Source organism: Lepidochelys kempii, chromosome 23, assembly GCF_965140285.1.
Source record: "Lepidochelys kempii isolate rLepKem1 chromosome 23, rLepKem1.hap1, whole genome shotgun sequence".
Taxonomy (NCBI): domain Eukaryota; kingdom Metazoa; phylum Chordata; order Testudines; family Cheloniidae; genus Lepidochelys; species Lepidochelys kempii.
The window spans coordinates 16,836,620-16,858,865 of NC_136402.1; the positions used below are offsets into that span (position 1 = coordinate 16,836,620).

Sequence of the window (22,246 nt, forward strand, 5' to 3'; positions counted from 1 at the left end):
GGGATTGCAGCGAGCGGTCCCGGGGCGGAGGAGTCTGCGGCTCGACCCTGGCAAAGAGGTGGTGACCTCGAGAAGGGCTGGCACACTAGGGGTTCTCCCTGGAAACCGTGGGGAGCTGAGAGCACACAGGCCTGTGAGTCCACAACAACTTGGGAAGAGCGGAGTGACGGCCTGTCGCCGTCTCCTTAAGAAGGACATTGTAACCCTGTGCAGAAAGAGAGGGTTGAGCGTTGGAAAGTTCACCAAGGCGCAGTTCATCCTGCAGCTGGAGGAGGATGACCGCTCTCAGGGACAGATTCCTGACCCCAAATGGGGCTAGAGCAGGATCTGGGAGCAGCTGGAGTGGGAGCCAGGCATCCCCAAGACTCCTGTCCCCGACCAGACAAGGGTCTTCACGATCGGGTTCCCCATCGGGGGATCGGAGACGGACGGGATTGGAGCTGAGTCCGAGAGAGCCAGAGGACTGTGAGAGACAGCGAGAGCCCGAGAAAGAGCTGCAGAAGCAGCAGCAGCATGAACTGGCTGTGGGGGAGCGGAGAGGCCTAGGGGACCCCCCAGGGGTGAGTGGGGATAGACCCTGGGGGGCCAGTTCCGCAGGGAACTTCAAGACTAAATTGCTGCCCCTGGTTAAGGAGGTGGGGATGTGGATGCCACCTCACTGCCTTTAAGCAGGCTGGAGATTTGAACCAGGGGGACCCTGCGGAAAAGCCCCGGTGTCTAGCTCCCTTGCTGGGTCCCAAGGCCACAGACTCCATCAGCCAGATGGGTGGGGAGGTGGACAGGCTCCCACTCCTGACCCCAACCTATATGTCTGTGTGGAGTTTCCTGGGGTCAGGCCCCTCGGACCCCCAGTGGGAGCGGAAGGTGATGGTCAATGGGGAGACATTCCTGGGGTGGCGAGATCCTGCGACAGAGAGAACTGGTGTCAGGCCCTGGGTGGTGCAGACATTCCTGGGGTGGCGAGATCCTGCGACAGAGAGAACTGGTGTCAGGCCCTGGGTGGTGCAGCCTCAGATGCTGAGGGGCTGGTTGAGCTGGGTGAGGGTCCCAGGGACGAAGCCCCTCGCCCTGCCTATGGCCCAGTTCCCTGTGCAGACCCAGGAGGGGTGGGGCTGGCTGGTTTTTGGGGTTCTCCGGGATATCAGCTGCGAGACCCTGTTGTGGGGTGACTGTGTCTCTTTGGGACAGGATCCAGGCCCTGCTCCGGTAACTGCCAAGGGTTTGAATTTGAATCCAGGGAACCCATCCGCGGACAGGGAAATGGTCAGTGAAAATGCAGATGACCTGGCTGGCATGGGGGAGAAGCAGCTAGGCTCAGGCTACCTGCCTGCCTGTAACCAGCCCCCTGGGGCTGGGTGGGACAGAGGGATGCTCCTAGCCCCCTTGCACACCGGAGCGGGGGCTCAGGCTGGCTCTGATGCAGTGAGGAAAGCAGCGAGCTCCCTGCCTACCCCCACTGGGACAGCAAGGGCAGCGCTGAGCACAGAGGGAGCTGAGACCCCAGCTGAGTGGGGGGAGACACAGGCAGGGCAGGGGATCTGTGGGGAGCGGCAAGGTGCTTGGTAAGGAAAGTCTGGCTGAGCCTAGGCAGCCTTGTGAGCTGATGCCTGTGTCTAGTCAGCAGGGCGGGAAGGAGAGGAGAGTGGAAGATGAGTGTCCCTGGATCTTACCTGTTAGCTGGGTGGAGAATTGGGGCAGTGAAGGAAACATGCCTGTGTCTGTCAGGGCTATTGACTTGCCTGTGGAGGGAGCTACCCTGATCTCCAAGCAGTTGACTGTGACCAGCCTTGTGTGCTGGGACAAGGGGAATGAGATCCCAAGCTGGGTGTCTGGGAAAGGAGAAAGTGTGTCCGGCTCTTCTTTGTCTGTGGAGCAGACAGAAGGGGCCTTTCAGCCTGTGATGGTTGAGGGTCGTGCAGTTGTCTCAGAGCTGGTTCTGGATTCAGCTAAAGCCCAGGAAGGGAAGGGTCCGAAGTTTGTGTCTGCTCGGGAGAATGGCCCTGTAACTAGGTCACATCCAGTTAGTGTCTATGTAAAATCCCAGAGACCAGACAATTCTGGTGCTTGTATTTTGCCTGTTGCTCATGTGTTGTTGGGAAAGGGTGTAGCAACTCTGTCTGATTAGGGTGAGATCCTCGCCAGAGCACAAGGAGAGCATGAAGGTGATGTGATTGTGTTACCTACTGAGGGTGTGGAAACCTGTAGCAAGAAGGAAAAGATTCCTGAACTTGTGGGTGGCAAAGGGAAGGAGAAGGCTTCTGACCTTTTATCTAGGAAGTCTGTCAGTTTGCCTGAAAGGGGATTGTGGAGGAATCTGCCGGATGGGCCAGAGGTAATTCTGGATGTAAGGGAGATCCAAAAAGAGTCTGTTGTTGCTCAGGAAAGTGTTCCTCTAGAGCAAGCCCTCAGTGAAGAGGGTAAGAGCAGAATTTCTGGGAGGGGTGAATTGTTGCATAGAAAAGCCCTAAGGAAAGGAATCCTCATGGAGTCTTTGCAAGCAGTTTACTGCCACTGAAGGGTGTGAAAGTGATTTAATCAAGAAAGTTTCAGTTCCTAACAGCCAGAAATTTTCTGTTGTGAATGGATCCACTGACTTTCCTGTTGAAAGACCCAGTGTGGATAGCTTTGGGAGGGACTCAGATGAAGTGAAAGCTGTTAAAGTTAAACAGTCCCATAACCAAGTGGGGAGAAAACCCAATCCCAGTTTGACCCCCTGGGGTTTTGGGGTAGCCAAAGGACACGGGCTGCATAAACCTTCCCACATACGGCCTGCGAGTGCTATCGACCACCCCCGACTTAAGGGAGGGCGTGAAACTGGAAGGGCCTGGTGTAACTCCTACTAAGGAACCGGAGAGATGATGGGGCATCCATGGGAATGTTGGTGGCTTCCAACTTCCCCAGGTCACCGGCTAAAGTGACCCCGCTCAGTTTGATCTCGAAGGGGGGAGAGATGTGATGAAGTGGGACTGTTCTCAATGTTTCCTCTGAATAGTGTGGGGGTGCCTCAGTTTCCCCTATACAGTTCTTGAGTGTCTGGGTAATGGGGTAAGGGTGTATGATCCCTGCAGAGCCCTAGAGGGCAGGTGTGTGCAGGGGGCTGGACACAGAGAATGGCCGACACCCTGTTTCCTGGCAACTGATGGCCTGGGCCCTTCCCCCCTGTAAGGTGAGAGCTGAAGGGTTGGAGAACAAAGGAATCCGGTGACCTCCTGGCCCGGGAAAGGGACAAAGCCCAGAGGAGGGGGGGGCTGGAGGGAGTTTCAGTTTGGGGCTGGCTGGGGACATGGAGTGAAGTGCAGATGTGGTTGTCTGGCTCCCTGCCCCCCAAAATGGACCCAGCTGAGGGGTCCTGTTCTCTGCACCTACAAGCTCTGTGTTAGACCATGTCCCTGTCGTCTAATAAACCTTCTGTGTTACTGGCTGGCTGAGAGTCACGTCTGACTGCGGAGTTGGGGGGCAGGACCCTCTGGCCCCCCCAGGACCCCGCCTGGCCGGACTCGCTGTGGGAAGCGCAGGGATGGGCAGGGGAGGCTGGAGGCTCGGGGGTCACCCCAGGAAGGTGGAGCCGGGGGAGCTGTGTGTCCTGCAGACAGGCTGCTCCCAGGAAGGCGACTGCCCCAGAGTCCTGCCTGGCTTCATGGGGAGCAGATCCAGAGCATCGCCCAGGGACTCCGTGACACCCCCCCACTGCATCTTGTGCACACTGCACCCCCACTGCACCTCCCCCCCCCCAAACATTCTCACTGCACCATCCCGCCACAGCACAAACACTCACTGCACTTACCTCTGATGGCACCATCTCCTCCTGCACCCCACCATCCTCCTGCACCATCCCCCACTGCACCCCCATGCTTCACCCCCCCTGCACCTTCCCCCCACCATCCTCTCATCATCTCCCCCGCACCCCCGCTTCACCATCTCCCCACACCATCCTCAATGCATCTTCCCCGCCACTGCACCTCCCCACTGCACCTTCCCTCCACTACACTGTCTCCTCCTGCACCCACCCCCGGCTCTCCCCATTGCACCTTCCCCACACTGCGCCACCCCCCACCGCATCATTCTCCCACTGCAGTCCACACTGCCCACCACCTTCTGCCCGCCCCATGGCTCCCCCACTGACCCTCTCCTCCCACTGTACCGCCTACTACTCCCCCATCACTCCCCCCCACTGAGCCATCTGCCCACTGCACCCCCACTGCACACAGCCCTGCCGCACCTGCCCCCACTGCATTATACACTGCATCCATCCCCTGCTGCCCCCCCCCACCCAGTGCCCGCCCCATACCACAACTCACCTGCTCCTTGGTGCCTAGTGGGGGAGGGGCTCAATGGATTTATAGACCGGGGGGGGGCTCTGAGCCCCCCTCATAGCCCTGGATCCCTCTTAGAGGTGGGGTTGGAAGGGGCCTGAGCCCACGGGTGGGGTTCAAATGCCCCCCCAAGCCTTGTCTGGAGGGAGGGGCCTGGGCTCCCCCCTTCCTCAGCCCCCCACCTCCTGGGCAGGGCTGTCACTCCCTATCTGGGCCCACCCAGATGGCACCATGGTCTGCCCCCCTCCCACAGGACCCAGCAGCTGCTCCTAAGTGGGCAGTGATTGGGGTGCGGCATTAGACCCCAGTGCGAATCCCGGGGGATCAGTCCTTGCAGCCTGCTCAGAGGAAGGGGGGGGTCTTCATGTCGGGGGGGTGATGAGAGGATGGGGGGGTCTCTGTGCTACGGGGAGGGAGTGGGCAAGATGAGGGGGCTATCCTTACCATGGGCTGGGATGGGAAAGCAGAGGGGCTGGGGGGGTGTCTCAGTGTGGGGGAGTAGGTGGGGGGCAGGGTGAGGGTGATGGGGGCCTCCATGCTGTGGGGGGTCCCATTGGATGGGGGAGGGGAGTGCCTATTGCTGGGGGGCTCACTGGGGGAGGGGAGGGTTGGTGGGGTGTAGGTGGGGGGGGTGTCAAGGGGCACTTGGGGTTCATGGGTGTGACATTCTGTGCCCCAAAGCAACCCCCTGTCCCCGCCCCCCCCAGTCACCATGATGGCACAGAGTATCCCTGGTGAGGGGTCATCTTAAAGTCTCATCTGCTGGACTGACCTGGGGAAGGGGAGATGGGGTCCCAGGCGAACCCCACCCCGGGGCGAGAGACCGGCTGGATTCAAATCGGACCGAGTTTATACAGCCCAGCTTTCGCAGGTGAGGGGGACGCTCGCTACTTCCACCCCCCCGAACATCGGTCTGTCGGCAGGTCATAAATCTGGTTTCTATTGGACCTAAAGCCCGCAGGTTTGGGGGTCGAGGTAGCTGGGGAAGTCGGGTGCCTCGTCCTCTGTAAACTGACCCCAGCCGGGCCTTGACCGGGGCGAGCCGGTACCGCTCTGGGGTCCCAGGCTGGGGGGCTGGGGAGGAGCCTGGTGGACGTGCAGCAGCTTGTCACAGCAGCCCGGGGGGGCTCGGCGGAGGGCTCGGGGGTACCCCGCGGAAGCGGTCACAAGGGGCTTGAAGGGGGTGGGGGAGCAGAGCTCAGTGGGATGGCGAGAGGGGCAGGGGGTCACTGGAGCGGTGGATGTGCGCAGGAGTTGAGCTGGGGTGGTCAGGTGGGGGGCTGCAAGTCGGGTGGGGGGGCTGCCCAGGGGGCTGTTGGGGGCTGGGCAGGGCTGCAGGTCAAGCGGGAGGGGGGCTACCCAGGGGGCTGTTGGCAGCTGGGCAGGGGCTGCAGGTCAGGCAGGGGGGGCTGTTGGGGGCTGGGTGGGGGCTGCAGGTCGGGCGGGGCGGCTGCCCAGGGGGCTGCTGGGGGCTGGGTGGGTCCTGCTGATCGGGCAGGGGGCTGCTGGGAGCTGGGGGGTGGCTGCCCAGGGGGCTGTTGGGAGCTGGGGGGGGCCGCTGGGGGCCGGGGCGGGGGGTCACCTTTGCGGAGGTTGCCGTCGGGCGCCGGCCCGAACTCGCCGGCCGTCAGCAGGAAGCAGGCGCGGTCGTGGCTGTAAGCGGGGGTGGCGGGCGACTTCTCCTCGGGGGACAGGGCCTGGTCGATGGTGGGACAGTCCTCGTGGGCGAGCGCCGCCTTTGCCGCGTCCCCGTTCTGCTTGGAGTCTGCCAGCGACACAGCCCGGGTCAGGGGAGCTGAGACCCCGCCCCAGGGGAGAACCCAGGAGTCCTGGCTCCCAGCCCCCCCGGCTCTAACCACCAGCCCCCGCTCCCGTCCCAGAGCTGGGGAGAGAACCCAGGAGTCCTGGCTCCCAGCCCCCCCCAGCTCTAACCACCAGGCCCCGCTCCCCTCTCATTGCTGCGGAGAGAACCCAGGAGTCCTGGCTCCCAACCCCCCCGGCTCTAACCACCAGGCCCCGCTCCCCTCTCATTGCTGTGGAGAGAACCCAGGAGTCCTGGCTCCCAGCCCGCCCCGGGTCTAACCACCAGGCCCCGCTCCCCTCTCATTGCTGCGGAGAGAACCCAGGAGTCCTGCGCTCCCAGCCCCCCCAGGGTCCCAGCAGGAGGGGGGTTGCTGTATGTGACCAGCCCATGTGGCACCATCTGCTCTTGTCCCCCCTCTCCTCAAGTCCTCAGCGGGCCCATATGCTCCTGCCCCAGAGCACTGTGGGAACGGGCTGCTGCAGGTGTGAAAGCCGAGGCCCCCCCCAGCGCTGACAACCCCCCCTCCACACACACACGGCACCTCGAGTGCAGAACCCCCACCGGGCCAGAGCCATCGCCCCGTGCGGCCACGTCACCCGGACCCTCGGCACCCGCACAACAGACGACATGTGCCGCACGCCCCTGTGCACACCCATCGCCACGCACACCCCTGAACAGCACACACCCCTGTGCACATCCATCGCCGCACACACGCCTGTACACACCCATCGCCACGCACGCCCCTCTGCACATCCATCGCCACGCACACGCCTGTACACACCCTCACCGTGCACGCCCCTGTGCACACCCATCGCCACGCACGCCCCTGGAACAGCACACACCCCTGTACACACCCATCACCGTGCACACCCCTCTGCACACCCATCGCCGCACACACACGTGGAACAGCACACACCCCTGTGCACACCCATCGCCGCACACACACGTGGAACAGCACACACCCCTGTGCACATCCATCGCCGCACACACGCCTGTACACACCCATCACCGTGCACACCCCTCTGCACACCCATCGCCACGCTTGCCCCTGGAACAGCACACACCCCTGTGCACACCCATCGCCGCGCATGCCCCTGTGCACACCCATCGCCGCGCACGCCCCTGTGCACACCCATCACCGTGCACACGCCTGTGCACACCCATCACCGTGCACACGCCTGTGCACACCCATTACCATGCACACCCCTGTGCACACCTGGCACAGCACACACCCCTGTGCATACCTGGCACAGCACACACCCCTGTGCACACCCATTGCAACACCCCCAAGCACACCCATCACTGCACACACACCCTGTGCACACCCATCGCCCCACACACGCCTGGAACAGTGCACAACCTGTGCACACCCATCGCCATGCACACACCCTGTGCACATCCATCTCCGCACACACACCTGGAACAGCACACACCCCTGTGCACACCCATTGCAACACACACCCCTAAGCACACCCATCACTGCACACATGCCTTCCACACCCATCGCCGCACGCACGCCTGGAACAGTGCACATCCTGTGCACACCCATCGCCATGCACACCCCCTGTGCACACCCATCTCCGCACACACACCTGGAACAGCACACACCCCTGTGCACACCCGGCACGGCGCACACACCTGGCACAGCCCCCTGCTAGCCCAGCCTTGCCCTCCCCAGTCCTGTTGGTGCCCCTCACTCCTGACCCACAGCCCCTGGCTCTCCCAGCCTAGGGGGAGCCCTGGATTCACTCTACATGGGGGGAGGGTCCAAGTCCCACTGAGGTCTGGTCTGTGGGGCAGAATCGGAGCTGTCCAAGGGGAGCTGGGGAAGATGCTGCATTATCATGGGCAGTGGGGAGGGTGACTGGGGAGGGCAGGTGCCCCCCAGCTGCATTCAGGATGGGGCAGGGTGGGGGGCATGACAAAGTGGGAATTGAACCCTATGCGTGCCTCAGTTTCCCTGGCATGTTGGGGGGTGGAAGGGGCAGCGGGCACTGGGGCTGTCAGCTGGCTCAGAGCACCGGAGAAGACGAGGGCAGATCCGGAGGGAGATGGGCTTCCCCACCTCACCTCGGGGGGCTGAGGCGCATCTCCCCAGCTTGGGCAGAAAGACTGGGGCAGGGATTCTGTGGGGCATGCTGTGGTGTGGTGCTGGGATCCCATGGAACTGGGATCACCAGGGGCAGGGTGTGGTGTGGGACTGGCATCACCATGGAGCTGGGATCACCATGGGCAGGTGTTGGTGTGGGGCTGGGATCCCATGGGCAGGGATCCTGTGGGGCAGGGTGTGGTGTAGGGCTGGCATCACCATGGGGCAGGGTGTAGTGTGTGGCAGGGATTCTGTGGGGCTGGGCGACTCATTGCCTGGAGCTCACGGGAGCTGCAGGCCCAGGAGCCCAGCCTATTAAGGGGGGGAGAAGCCGTGGGGCTGACTCTGACTGGAGCGTGACACCTGGGGGGTGGGATCTGGCCCCCCTAACCGGGGCCTCGCAGAGGATGTTCCAAAGCTGGGGCTGTAACAGCGGTTCGGAACCCTGCAGTGGTTTAGGGCTGGGGCCCCATGGGGCTGGCGGGTGCCGGATGTGAGGCTGGGGCAGGGTGTGGGGCTGGGATCCCCGGGGGGGTGTGGAGTGGGGCTAGCAGCTCTACACCAATCGGCAGCAGCAGCCCAGGGAGGTTCTGCTGTGGCCAGAGTCCGCCCCCTGCCCGAGCGGCGGGAGCCAGGGCCGGGAGAGCTCGGCCAAGGGCCAGGGTAGTTATAGCCACCTGGATGAGGAGCGCTGTGGGGCTGGGAGTCGTGTGGGGGCTGGGATCGCCGTGGGGCAAGGTGTGGGGATGGAATCCCCATGGGGCAGGGGGTGGAGTAAAGGTGGGATCCCATGAGGCTGGGATCCCCGCGGGGCAGGGCCCGGGGCTGGGATCACCTCGGGGCAGGGCTCGCCATTGGGAAGGGCGCGGGGCAGGGATCCCCGTGGGGCAGGGCTCCCTACCTGCCCGGTTGATCTCGATGATCTCCTCCTGGGCCAGGGGGCAGGCGTCGGCGGCGGGGGGGCCTGGCCGGGGGCCGGGGGCTCCCTCGGGCTTGCAGTAGTTGGGCGAGCCGGGCTGGGGCGCCCGGGGGATGTGCTTGTTCTTCTTCTTGGGCAGCTTCTGCTTGGCCATGGCCAGGGAGTAATAACATGCCGAAGTTGTTGACGATGACGGGCACGGGCATGGCGATGGTCAGCACCCCGGCCAGGGCGCACAGCGCCCCCACCAGCATGCCCGACCAGGTCATGGGGTACATGTCTCCGTAGCCCAGGGTGGTCATGGTCACCACGGCCCACCAGACCCGATGGGGATGTTCTTGAAGTCGGTGTGCTTGCTGCCCGTGATGTCGTCCGGGTCGGCCCGATGCGCTCGGCGTAAGTAGATCATGGTGGCGAAGATCAAGACGCCCAAGGCCAGGAAGATGATGAGTAGCAGGAACTCGTTGGTGCTGGCCCGGAGCGTGTGGCCCAGCACCCGCAGCCCACGAAGTGCCGGGTCAGCTTGAAGATCCGCAGGATCCGCACGAAACGCACCACCCGGAGGAAGCCCAGCACGTCCTTGGCCGCCTTGGAGGAGAGGCCCCGCAAGCCCACCTCCAGGTAGAAGGGCAGGATGGCCACAAAATCGATGATGTTGAGGCTGCTCTTGACGAACTCCAGCTTGTCCGGGCAGAAGCAGACCCGCATGAGGAACTCGAAGGTGAACCAGATCACGCAGGCCCCCTCCACGTAGGTGAGGAACGGCTCCGTCTCCACCTCCACCGCCACCTGGGTGGCCGTCCCGTTGGCCACCGCCACCGTCTCCGTCTTGTTGATGACGCGGTTGAAGGCCTCGTGTGTCTCCAGGCAGAAGGTGGTGATGGAGAGGAGGATGAAGAAGAGGGAGGCGAAGGCCACGTACTGGAGAGGGGGTGGGGGAGGGGCAAGGGGCGGCCGGGGAGGAGGGTGGGGGGAGAGGATGGGGGGCAAACACAAAGGATTGTTAGTCGCCCCGTTCTAGAAATCTGAAACACCTCCCCCCCCGGAGAGGGGAGACCCCCCAGCAAGACTGGGATCCCCCCTGCCCTGTGCCCCAGCCCCTGAGCCAGTCCCTGCCCTCGGGGCTGGATGGGAGCCAGCGCCCCCGAGAGGGAAAGACCCCAGAATCCTGGATTTCCCCCCACCCCCCACATTTTCCAATGGCCCCATTTATACCCAGAGGTCACCCTGGGCAGCGGGAGCATTTGCACATGGGGGGGGGGTTGTGGGGAAACATGGAGCCCCCCCAGATTTCCAGTGGGAGGGGCAACCCTCAGCCCCCCCTCCTCGGGACTGAATGAGCCCCAGTATTTCTGCTTAATAGAGGGGAGACACCAAAGAGAGCTGGGAAAGAACCCAGGCGTTCTGGTTCCAAGCCCCATCCCCCGCTGCTCTAACCCCACCGGACCCTCCCCGCACCCGGAGCCAAGGCAGAACCCAGGAGTCCTGGCTCCCAGCTCTGTTAATTGGGGAGATGGTCCGAACCCACGGGGGGAGGGGGAGTCACCGGCTCCGCGGCTGCTCCCCCCCAGGTAAGCAGAGGGTGCTAGGATCAGGCGAACCGGGCGCGCGGGGTGGGGCCCGGGGTGGGACACACGTGGCCGGAAGCTTCGGGGGGGGGCACACCGGGCCGGGGGGGTCGCGGGGTGGGGGGCACGGGCCGGGATAGACACACACACGGGGGGGGGGTGGCTGCGGGACGGAGGGGCACACGCAGGGGGGGGCGGACGGACGTCGGGGGTCCGCGGGGGGGGAGTCGCGGGGGGGGACGACACACGGGGTGTTGCGGGGGGAGCCGCGGGGCTGCGGGGCCGGGGGGGCACACGGGGGGGGGGGGGCTGCGGTGAGCGGATTGTGCCGAGTTTGCGGGATTCGCTGCTGCAGCGCGAGCTGCGCTGCGGGCCGGTCCAGCGCCCCCTGGTGGCGACCAGCTCCTCTCCCCCCCCGTGGGTCAGGGCGGCCCGCGTGGTGGTGGGGGGGGGGGGCGACGTCTATAAATAAACCCAACAGCCCTAGAGCCCGGCCCCAGCACGGAGGGGGGGGCGGGGGTGTATCACGCTGCCCCACCCGGGAGTTTATCTGGGTGGATCTCAAAGAGCCCCCCCACTGCCCCCCCGAGCCCCCCACTGCTCCCCAGCCTCCCCGAGCCCCTCACTGCGACCCGTCCCAGCCCCCCGCTGCTCCCCAGCGTCCCTGAGCCCCTCACTGCCCCCCATACCAGCCTCCAGTCCTCCCACTGTGCTGTGTCCCGGCTCCCCCTGCACCCCTCCCCCCACGGCAGTCTTCTTCCCTTGCAAGGGGGGCTGTGGCGTGTGTGTGTGCACAAGTGTGTTCCCCGTGAGCGTGTGTGTCTGTGTCTGTGTCCACATGCGTGTGTGTGTCCATCCGTGGGGGCCGTTTGTCTGTGACCCTCTGTGTGTGGGTCCGTGTCTATCCGTGTGTGTCTGTGTCGTATGTATCCATCTCTGTCTGTCAGTCCATTTTCATATCGGTCCGTGTTCATCCGTGTGTGTCTCTGTGTGTCCGGGTCCATCCATGTCGATATGTGTCCATCTCCGTCCGTGTGCGTCCGTGTGTGTCTGTGTGGCCATGTCCATCACGCGCTATCTCAGAGTATGTGTGTCCGTGTGTGACACCAACCCCACGACCCGTCCGTCCATCCACCCACCCATCTGCCTGCCTCTGCACCCACCCATCCGCCCTTCTACCCATCCCTCTGTCCACCCACCCTGCTACCCATCCCTCTGTCCACCCTTCTACCCGTCCGTCCATCCATCCATCCATCCATCCATCCATCCATCCATCCATCCAGCTACCTGCCCCACTATCCATCCATCCATCCATCCATCCATCCATCCATCCATCCATCCACCTGCCCCTCTACCCACCCATCCGCTCTTCTACCCATCCTTCTGTCCACCCTTCTATCCATCCATCCATCCATCCAGCTACCCGCCCCACTACCCACCCATCCGCCCTTCTACCCGTCCATCCATCCAGCTACCTGTCCATCCATCCACACTTCTACCCACCCATCTGCCCTTCTATCCATCCACCCATCCATCCTCCTGCCCCTCTATCTACCCATCCGCCCCACTACCCACCCCTCCATACCTCCATCCCCCCTTCTACCCGTCCATCTGTCCCACCTGTCTGGCTATCCATCCATCCATCAATCCATCCATCCAACCACCCCTCTATCCATCCATACATCCACCTGCCCCTCAACCAGTCCACCCACCCTTCTATCCATCCATCCATTCACTTTCCCGCACCCATCCATCTGTCCAATCTGTCCACCCGCCCTGCTATCCATCATCCATCCATCCATCCATCCATCCATCCATCCATCCATCCCTCTACCTGTCCATCCACCCTTCTACCCATCCCTCCGTCCACCAGCCTGGCTACCTGTCCATCCATCCACTCACCCACCCCTCTATCCATCCATCCCTCTACTTCCCCCCATCCATCCATCCGTCCACCCGCCACTCTACCCGTCCATCCATCCACCCTTCTACCCGTCCATCCATCCACCCCTCTACCTGTCCCTCCATCTATCCATCCACTCCTCTACCTGTCCATCTCCCCCCCCATCCTGCTATCCAACCATCCATCCATCCACCCTTCTACCCGTCCCTTTGTCCACCAGCCTGGCTACCTGCCCATCCATCCATCCATCCATCCATCCATCCATCCATCCATCCATCCATCCACTTCCCCCCAATCCATCCATCCATCCGCCCCTCTACCTGTCCATCCATCCACCCACCCCTCTACGCGTCCACCCATCCACTCCTCTACCCGTCCATTCATCCCTCCCCGCTACGCGTCTATCCATCCACCCCTCTACCCATCAGTCCATCCATCCACCCCTCTACGTGTCCATCCATCCATCCATCCACCCCTCTACTCATCCATTCATCCACCCCCTTACCTGTCCCTCCATCTATCCATCCACTCCTCTAACTGTCCATCTGTCCCCCCGCCCTGCTACCTGTCCCTCCATCCACTCACCCCTCTACCTGTCCCTCCGTCCATCCACCTGCCCCTCTACCCGTCCCTCCATCCATCCACCCCTCTACCCGTCCCTCCATTCACTTGTTTTTCTACCCATCCGTCTGTCCATCTGCCCCGCTATATTTCCCTCCATCCACCCACCCCTCTACCCATCATTTCTCCACTTCCCGGCTACCTGTGCATCCACCCTGCTATCCGTCCATCCGCCTGCCCCTCCCCCCATTCATCCGTCCACCTGCCCCTCCATCTGTCCCTCCGTCCATCCACCCCTCTATCCGTCCATCCGTCCACCCACCCCTCTATCCCTCCACCCCCACCTCTGCCCCTCCCCCCATTCATCCGTCCATCTGCCCCTCCATCTGTCCCTCCCTCCGTCCAATCATCTGCCCCTCCCCCCCATCCCTCCGTCCATCTGCCACTCACGCCCTCTCTCCCTCCTTGCCCTTGGACCAAGTCACTAGAGGAGAGGGGCCCAGTGGGGAGCCCCCCATTTCATTACCCCCTCCCAGGGTCCCTTGGAGCTAACTTTTCTCCTCCCCACCCCCCGAAGCAGCAGCTGGCAGGGCAAGGAGTGGGGGGGTCACTCTGTGCATCTGGCAGAACCGGCTGCACCAGGGCACCGCTGGGTGGGGGGGGGGCTGAGGTGCATCGTGGAGGGGGGGGCATGGCAAGCTGGGCTGGATGCAGACTGCAGTGCGGCCCCCCCCTCCGACCCGCTGCCTCTGCAGAACCAGCCCAGTGCAGAGCCAGCGCCAGCCGCTGTCCTCCAAGTGATCCTGAGCTGGGGGGTGCAGGGGGGGCCTGGGCCAGGGCTGTGCTGGGGGGTGCAGGGGGCCAGGCCTGGGCTGTGCAGGGGCCTGGGACAGGGCTGTGCTGGGGGGAGCAGGGGGGGCCGGGACAGGGCTGTGCTGGGGGGTGCAGGGGGGGCCAGGACAGCGGGGTGCAGGGAGCTGGGACAGGGCTGTGCTGGGGGGTGGGTATTGGGGGCCTGGACCAGGGCTGTGCTGAGGGGTGCAGGGGGCCAGGCCCGGGCTGTGCAGGGGGCTGGGACAGGGCTCTGCTGGGGGGGTGCAGGGGGGGCCGGGACTGGGGGGTGCAGGGAGCCGGGACAGGGCTGTGCTGGGGGGTGCAGGGGGGGCCGGGACAGAGCAGTGCTGGGGGGTGCAGGGAGCCGGGACAGGGCTGTGCTGGGGGTGCAGGGGGTCGGACAGGGCTGCAGGGGAAGCTGGGGCAGCTGCGTGTATGGGGGGGACAGGGGTGCAGGGGGGCTGGGGCCGCAGGAAAAGGGGTAAGCAGGGGGGGATGGGCCATAAACTGACCCCCCCAGAGAACTCGTTGTCTCCCCCCAAGGGGTCTGGCTGGGCAAGTTACCCCCTGCTGGGGGTCGGGTCCCCCCATAAAGATCCCAGACCCTCACCCCAGGTATTATCCTAGGAGCCCCCCCATGCCACTTGCACCCCCTCAGGCCCTTGCCTGCTGCCAGTTGCACACTCAGTCCCTTCCACACTTGCTCACTTTATTTCCTTTTTGCACAAGCACCCTCTGGTGCCCCCTGGTTCTTTGCCACCACCCCTGCCTTCTCTTACACACTCACCTCTCTCCTTCCTTGCACACACCCAGCCCCTCTCATGCCCTGTGTCCCGTGCACACTCACACACCACAATGCCTGCACAGGCACACCCCTTGCACACTCATCTGTGCACACTTGAAAGAACCCTCGCATGAGCTGCATTGCACACTTGTGCTGACCTTGACATGCAGACACTTAGATGCTCACACTGACACTTGCCCTGCTCTCTCACAGTCACACTAACTTTGGTGCACACATAGGTGCACACTCACACTGACCTTTGCACTATTCCCTTGCACACCTATATTGACCTTGGTGCGTGCACCCTTGCACAGTCACACTGACCACTGCATTATCCCCTTGCACACTTACATTGACCCTGGTGCACATCCTTGCACACTAACACTGACCATTGCACTATTCCCTCCTACACTCTCATTGACCCTGGCATACCTACCTTTGCACACTCACACTGCCACTTGCACTGTCTCCTCACACACTCACACTAATGCTGGTGCACACACCCTTGCACGCTGAAACGGACACTTGTGCTATCCCTTCGCACACTCACACAGTCCCTGGCACACTCACCCTTGCACACTCCAATGGACCTCACGCTATCTCTTCTCATTCTCTCGCTAACCGGGGCGCTCGCACCCTCGCATCCTCACACTGACACTTGCACGATCCCATCACACACTCACACTCGCACCGGTGCACACACCCTTGCCCACTGAAGCGGAGCCCTGCACTATTCCTTCCCACACACAGACCCTGGCGCGCGCACACCCTCGCACACTCAAACGGACGCGTGCACTATTCCCTCGTGCACTCACATGGACTGTGGCACCCATACCCTTGCACACTGAAACTGCCCCTTGCACGATTCAAGTGCACACCTACGGTGGCCCTCGCACTATCCCCTCGCACACTTATGTTGCCCCCGGCACGCGCACACGAGCTCCGGCGTGCTCCCGGCCCCCCTCGCCCAACCCTCATGCCCACTTGCCTCGACCCCGCGCTCCCTCTGATCCCCGCGCCCACTCAAGCTGGCCTTGGCCCCCGAGCCGAGCCCCCCCCCGCCCTTACCCTGGCCATCTTGGAGGAGTACGGGTCCTCAAAGAGCGCCCAGACCTTGGGCTGCCAACGGCGCCACCAGCCAGCCTGGCGCCCGTCCTCCTGCAGGCAGAGCCGCTTGAGGTCCCCGGCGGCGTCCTCCTCCTCCTGGGCCTCGGGGGCCTCGAAGCTGTCCAGCGCCTCCTCGGCATCCCGGTGTTGGCGGTAGTTCATCCAGCAGCAGGCCTCCACGTCGGTCTCGTCGATGCCCCAGAAGGCCAGCTCCTCCTCGAAGAGCGGGCCGCACACGTCGGCCGGGCAGTGCAGCTTGCCCGTGCGGTAGTAGTTGAGGACGTAGGCGAAGACCTGCGGGTGGCGGTCGAAGAAGAACTCGTCGGCGGCCGGGTCGTAGTCGAAGTTGCTGCAGGCGTCGGGCTCGGTGAGCCAGGCCAGGCGGGTGCCGGGCAGGGTCTGCAGGGTGCTGCGGTAGGTTTCGTGCCGCACCCCCCCCACGTTAATCACGATCTTCTCGCTGTCCTCGTGCCGGCCCATGTCCCCCCTGGCGCATGACTTGGCTGGCGCCTGGCTGCCCGGCTTGCGCCCGCGGAAGGAGGAGACGCACACTGAGCTCAGCATTGGGGGGGGCGGGCACGGCGCGCCCCCCGGCACGCGGCGGGGGGGGAGGGGAGGGGGGGCGGTCAAATCAGGGCGCTCCACGGGGGAGGCGTCATCGCAGGCCCGCCTCCACTGGCCCCGGCGGGGGGGGGGGGGGCAGGACCAAGGTGTGGGGGGGAGGTCGGGATCCCGGACGAGAGAGAGGGTGCGGGAGGGGGGTGGGGGCTGGAGTTTGGAGAGAAGCAGAGAAGCCGGCAGGCAGCAGGCGCTGAGAGAGAGAGAGAGAGAAGTGGGGCAAGGTTAGTGCGGGCTCCAGCCCTCCGCCAAACCTTTCCCTTTCCCTCCATCCCTCCGCCGAGCCTTTCCCGTTCCCTCCATCCCTCCATCCCCCCGCTGAGCCTTTCCCGTTCCCTCCATCCCCTCCAGCCCTCCGCCGAGTCTTTCCCATTCCCTCCATCCCTGTCCCCTCTATTCCTCCTCTGAGCCTTTCCCTTTCCCTCCATCCCTCGGCTGAGCCTTTCCCATTTCCTCCATCCCGCCGCCGAGCCTTTCCCGTTCCCTCCATCCCTCCGCCGAGCTTTTCCCATTCCCTCCGTCCCCTCTAGCTCTCCTCCAAGCCTTTCCCATTCCCTCCATCCCCTCCATCCCTCCACCGAGTCTTTCCCATTCCCTCCATCCCTGTCCCCTCTATTTCTCCTCTAAGCCTTTCCCTTTCCCTCCATCCCTGCACTTTCTCTCTTTCTGTTCCTTTCCTGGGTGTGTTTGGGTTTCAGATCAGGGACCCTTCCCCCAAACAGACCCCCCCACCCCAACTCTCCCTGCTCCTGCCCCCCCCCGCCTCTGTATCTGATGCCGTTCCCCTGCTCGCGCCCCCCAGCTAGGACCTGGCCAGCCGTCCCATCTCCCTCGACCCCCAGGATCCTGGCTGGCAGGGCTGGGGGTGGGACTTTGGGGCTCGGGACTGGGATGGGGGGACGCTGCACTCCCCCCCAGGACAAGTTGCTGCAATCTCTGCTCCCCCCCCCCCAGTGGCTGTGCACTCAATGGGGAGGGGTCCAGAGCCTGCAGTCATCCCCCCTGGCTCAGCTTTCACCTGGGGGGGTTTCTTCCCTCGCCCTCCCCCCCCTCTAACTTTCACTGCAAACTCTCTGCAGCCTCCCCCCCCACCCCCCTGCGCCCACGTCCTTCCCAGGGACTCTTGTGTAACTGAGGCTAGCGGGTCCCCCCTCCCCACTCCAGGGGCGACTGGGAGCGAGGCATAAAAACCTCACGGGGGTCGCAGGGACCCCCCCCAGCAAGGCTGCTGAGCTGCCCCCAATGCCACTCCCCCCCATGGCTGAGCTGCCCCCCTGACCTGATCTCCCCTTGCCCCCACCTCAGGTGAGGGCAGCAAGGACAGGCGTGGGGGGGGGGGGGCGCCTGGGGGCCGGGACAGCTGCCTCAGCAGATTGGGGGGGGAGTGAAGCCCACCCTGCACCCAGAACCTGCCGCAGCTGAACTGTGGGGGGCTATGGGATGCCTGAGTGCGGGGGGGGGTCCGGAGGTGGGGGGTAGAAGAGGAGGGCTTTGGGACTGGGGGAGATCCTGAGGTGGGACTGGGGGGCTGGTACACGGGGTGTGTGCCAAGGGGGGGGCTGGGTGTGCGGGGTATTGGGGTGGAGGGGTGCCCCAAAGAGGGTCTCTGGGGCTGGGTATCAGCTTTCTGGTGGGGGGCATTCCAGGGGGCTGGATGTGGGGAGTTCTGGGGGGGGGCTTGGGGAGTGGGGCTGGGTGTGGGGGTCAGGGGGTCTGGATGTGGGGGGGGACTCAGGAGGGTTGGGGGCAGTTCTGGGGGGGTTGGATGTGGAAGGGTTGTGGGGGGTGGGGCTGGGTGTGGGGGTCAGGGGGTCTGGATGTGGGGGGGACTCAGGAGGGTTGGGGGCAGTTCTGGGGGGGTTGGATGTGGAAGGGTTGTGGGGGGTGGGGCTGGGGGTGTGGGAGGTTCTAGGGAGGCTGGGGGTAGTTCTGGGAAGGTTGGATATGGGGAAGATGTGGGGGGTGGGGCTGGGGGTGGGGGTTCAGGGGGCTGGATGTGGGGGGATTCTAGTGGGGCTGGGAGTAGTTCCAGCGGGGGAGGGGCTGGGTGGGGGATCCCTAAGATTGCTGGAACAGAGAGGTCCCCCCGTTCTGCCCCCTCCCTGCTTTCAATTGCCCCAGTGTGTGGGTTTGCCCCCTGCCCCCGAGCTGAGAGGCGGCGGGGGTCTGGACAGGCCCTGCTCAGGGAACACCCCAGGGGAGGCCTCCAGGAACTCGCTGACTCTGTGTGTGAGTGTGTGAGTGTGTGTGTGTGAGTGTGAGTGTGTGTGCATGTGTATGTGTGTGTGCGTGTGTGAGTGTGAGTGTGCGAGTGTGAGTGTGCATGTGTGAGTGTGTGCACGCGCATGTGTGAGTGTGAGTGTGTGAGAGTGTGTGAGTGAGTGTGCGTGTGTGCATGTGTGTGAGTGTGTGTGCGCAAGTGTGAGTGTGGGTGAGTGTGCGCGTGTGTGCACAAGTGTGTGTGTGTGCGTGCGGGCATGCTTGTCGTATGCGTGTTGGCGGGTACACGTGGGCGTGTGCATGCTCTGTGTGTGTGTGTGTGTTTGCACTGTGTGCTTGTCCACTGGTGTGTGCGCGTGTGGTTGTGTGTGCCGTCTGTGTGCCTGTGGGCTCTGTGTGTGTTTGCGTGTGTGTGTGTGCTGGGGTGTGCTGGTGGTTGTGCATGCCGTGTGTGTGGTCACTGGCTGGGAGCTGACCCCCTCTCTCTCCTTTGGGGGTCCTCTTCTGTGTCTAAAATCATCAGCCTCCCAGAGCCCCCCCGACGCACACACCCCGACACAGACACACTGACACACACACACTGACACACACACCCAGACACACACACCCCGACACAGACACACACACACCCCAACACACACCCCCCGACATACACCCCCCAGACATTCACACACTGACACACACCCCGACACACACACACACACACCCTGACACAGACACACACACACCCCGATACCCGAACACACACACCCCCAACACCCACACACCCCGACACCCCGACACACCAACACCCCCCCAACACACACACACACACACACCCTGACACCCACACATACCCACACACCAACACGCACACACACCCTGACACAGACACACTGACACACACCCCGACACACACACCCAGACACACACATCCCAACACACACACCCAGACACACACACCCCAACACCCCCCCCAGACATTCACACACTGACACACACATCCCAACACACACACACACTGACACACACCCCGACACACACACACACACACCCTGACACAGACACACACACACCCCGATACCCGAACACACACACCACAACACACACACACATCCCGAGACACCAACACACACACACACACCCTGACACCCACACATACCCACACACCAACACGCACACACACCCCGACACAAACACACCCCGACACACACACACCCTGACGCACACGCACCCCAACACACACACACACCCTCCAACACACACACACACCCTGACGCACACGCACCCCAACACACACACACCCCCCGACACACACACACACCCTGACGCACCCCCCCCCATCTGTCCAAGGCTGAGATCCCCACACTCCCGAATCCAGAGATACTCAGTCAATTCTTGCGGGGGGGGGGGGTGCAGCCTCCAGGCCAGGCTCCCCCCCCCGCGCCTGCCGAGCCAGGAGCTCCTGACATCACCCCTCCCTCCATGCAGACACCTGTCATCCACCCCCATCCCCCATTGCACCCCCATCCCCGATTGCACCCCATCCCCCCAATGCACCCCCATCCCCCAGGTACACCTCCATCTCCCTCCATCCCCCCATCGCCTCTGCACCCCTCTGCGTCCTCCCTCCCCCGCACCCCCTCCCTCCCCAGCTGATACTCACTTGTCAGTCAACGCCCCCCCCCGATATTTTGGGGGGCGGCTCCACCACCTCCCGGTGTGTGTGTGTGTCTGTGTGGGGGGGGGGGCGGGCTGGGCCGGGCCACGGCGGGTGCTGGGGGGGGGGGGCGGGCGGAGCAGGGCGGAGGGGGGCGAAGGCGGCCGGATCCTGCTGGCGGGGCCCGATCCTGGCTCTGGGTCCCTCCCCCCCCCCCGCGGCGAAGCTGGGGATGCGGAGCCCGGCTGCCGCTGCGGGGACTGCGGACCCTGCTATGACATCACCGCCCGTGAGGTGGAGCCTGGCCATTCCGGGGGGGGCGGGGGGGGCTGGCCCGGCAAGGGGGGGGCTGGAGTCTGCGAAGGGCTGGGCTCTGATCTGCCCCCCCCCCGGCACGAGAGGTCAGTGGGGCGCAGTCGCGGGGGCGGAGGGGGGCGCAGGTGGCGGCTGCTGGCGGGGGGGGGAACACGGTCAGTAACTGCAGCCCCCCCTTACGATATGGGGGCGGCGGGGGGGGCGCTGGCCCAGTTAATTTGGGGCCGTTGCTTTGAATGCGGAGCCACCTTAAAGACCCTGCAAAGAAATTGGGAGGGGGGGCACTGGGAGGGGAGGGGGGGCGCTGGGAGGGAGAGGTGGGAGGCGTCCCTGGGGGGAAGAGGAGGGCTCTGGGTGGGAAGAGGCAGGGGGAGTCGCTGGGGGGATGAGGAGTTGCTGGGGGGAAGGGGGGGTCCCTGGGGGGAAGACGGGGGGGGGCTCTGGGTGGGAAGAGGCGAGGGAGTCGCTGGGGGGAAGGGGGAGTCTTGGGGGGAATGAGGGGGCTCTGGGTGGGAAGAGGCAGGGGGAGTCGCTGGGGGGATGGGGAGTTGCTGGGGGGAAGGGGGGAGTCCCTGGGGGGAAGAGGGGGGCTCTGGTAGGGAAGAGGCGGGGGGAGACGCTGGGGGGAAAGACGGGGGCAGCAAGTGGCTGCATTAACCCTGAAGAGTCTGGAGGGGAGGGGAGCTGGGGGGAGGGGAGAGATGGACCCCAACTAACCCCCCCCACCAAGTCGCACACAAAACCAAACCCACCCGTTTCACACACGAACCAGCATCCACACACACACACCCAGAGACTCTCACAGCTGCTAGGGTCTTACCCTCTAACTGCCCCTAACTCGGGCGGGTAACTGGGGGGCTTGGGGTTGGGGCCCCTGGATGTCACTAGTTACCCCCCTCCCCCTGGCTGGGCAGGACCCTGGCAGCTCTGGGCTGGCAGAAGCTGTGGGGGGCGAAGGGGGCTCGTGGGCTGATAATTCATACAGGCCAAGGCTCCCCCCCATTTGTGGATTTTTCAGCCTTTCAGGGACTAATTCGGGGGCTCTTGAATATTGTTTGGCTGGGGGAAAGAAATGGGCACTATGTCCCCCCCACGGTGCCAGGTCTCCCCCTCCACAGACTCCCTGTCTGCCCCCCAGGAGCCCTGTTCCCAAACATTCACCCCCTCCCCCTGCCCCAAATCGGAGTAATCCCCCGCCCCCGCCCTTCCTCACGCTCAGCAGCTGGTGCTGGGGGCTCCTATGGTGATGGGGCCGGGCCAAGCAGATCCTGTTCCAGGCCCCAGCCCCCCCCCCCCTTCTGCAATCCCTTCATTGTTGGGATTCAGAAATGCAGCATCCAGAATAGCAGGCCAGGGCGACTGATGTGGGCTCTACATGGGGATAGAGACCGGGGTGGGGGTGACACTGGGGTGGGGGACTCTACACAGGGATAGAGACCAGGGGAAGGGGGAGGGGCTCTACATGGGGATAGAGACTGGGGAAGGGGGAGGGGCTCTACATGGGTATAGAGACCAGGGGAGGGGGAGGGGCTCTACATGGGGATAGAGACCAGGGGAGGGGGAGGGGCTCTA

General features: G+C 63.9%; 1 protein-coding gene across 1 annotated transcript in view; it reads right to left on the reverse strand.

The window, feature by feature from the left end:
- KCNC3 (potassium voltage-gated channel subfamily C member 3) overlaps positions 1–20,633 on the reverse strand; it is a 31,132-nt gene extending 10,499 nt beyond the window's left edge. Inside the window, 7 exon segments of the mRNA XM_078850018.1 lie at positions 5,896–6,078; positions 9,108–9,294; positions 9,296–9,447; positions 9,450–9,632; positions 9,635–10,046; positions 15,844–16,693; positions 20,366–20,633. Of these exon segments, the coding sequence (XP_078706144.1) occupies positions 5,896–6,078; positions 9,108–9,294; positions 9,296–9,447; positions 9,450–9,632; positions 9,635–10,046; positions 15,844–16,446 (1,720 nt within the window). The 5' untranslated portion in view covers positions 16,447–16,693; positions 20,366–20,633.
- Positions 20,634–22,246: the final 1,613 nt, after the last annotated feature.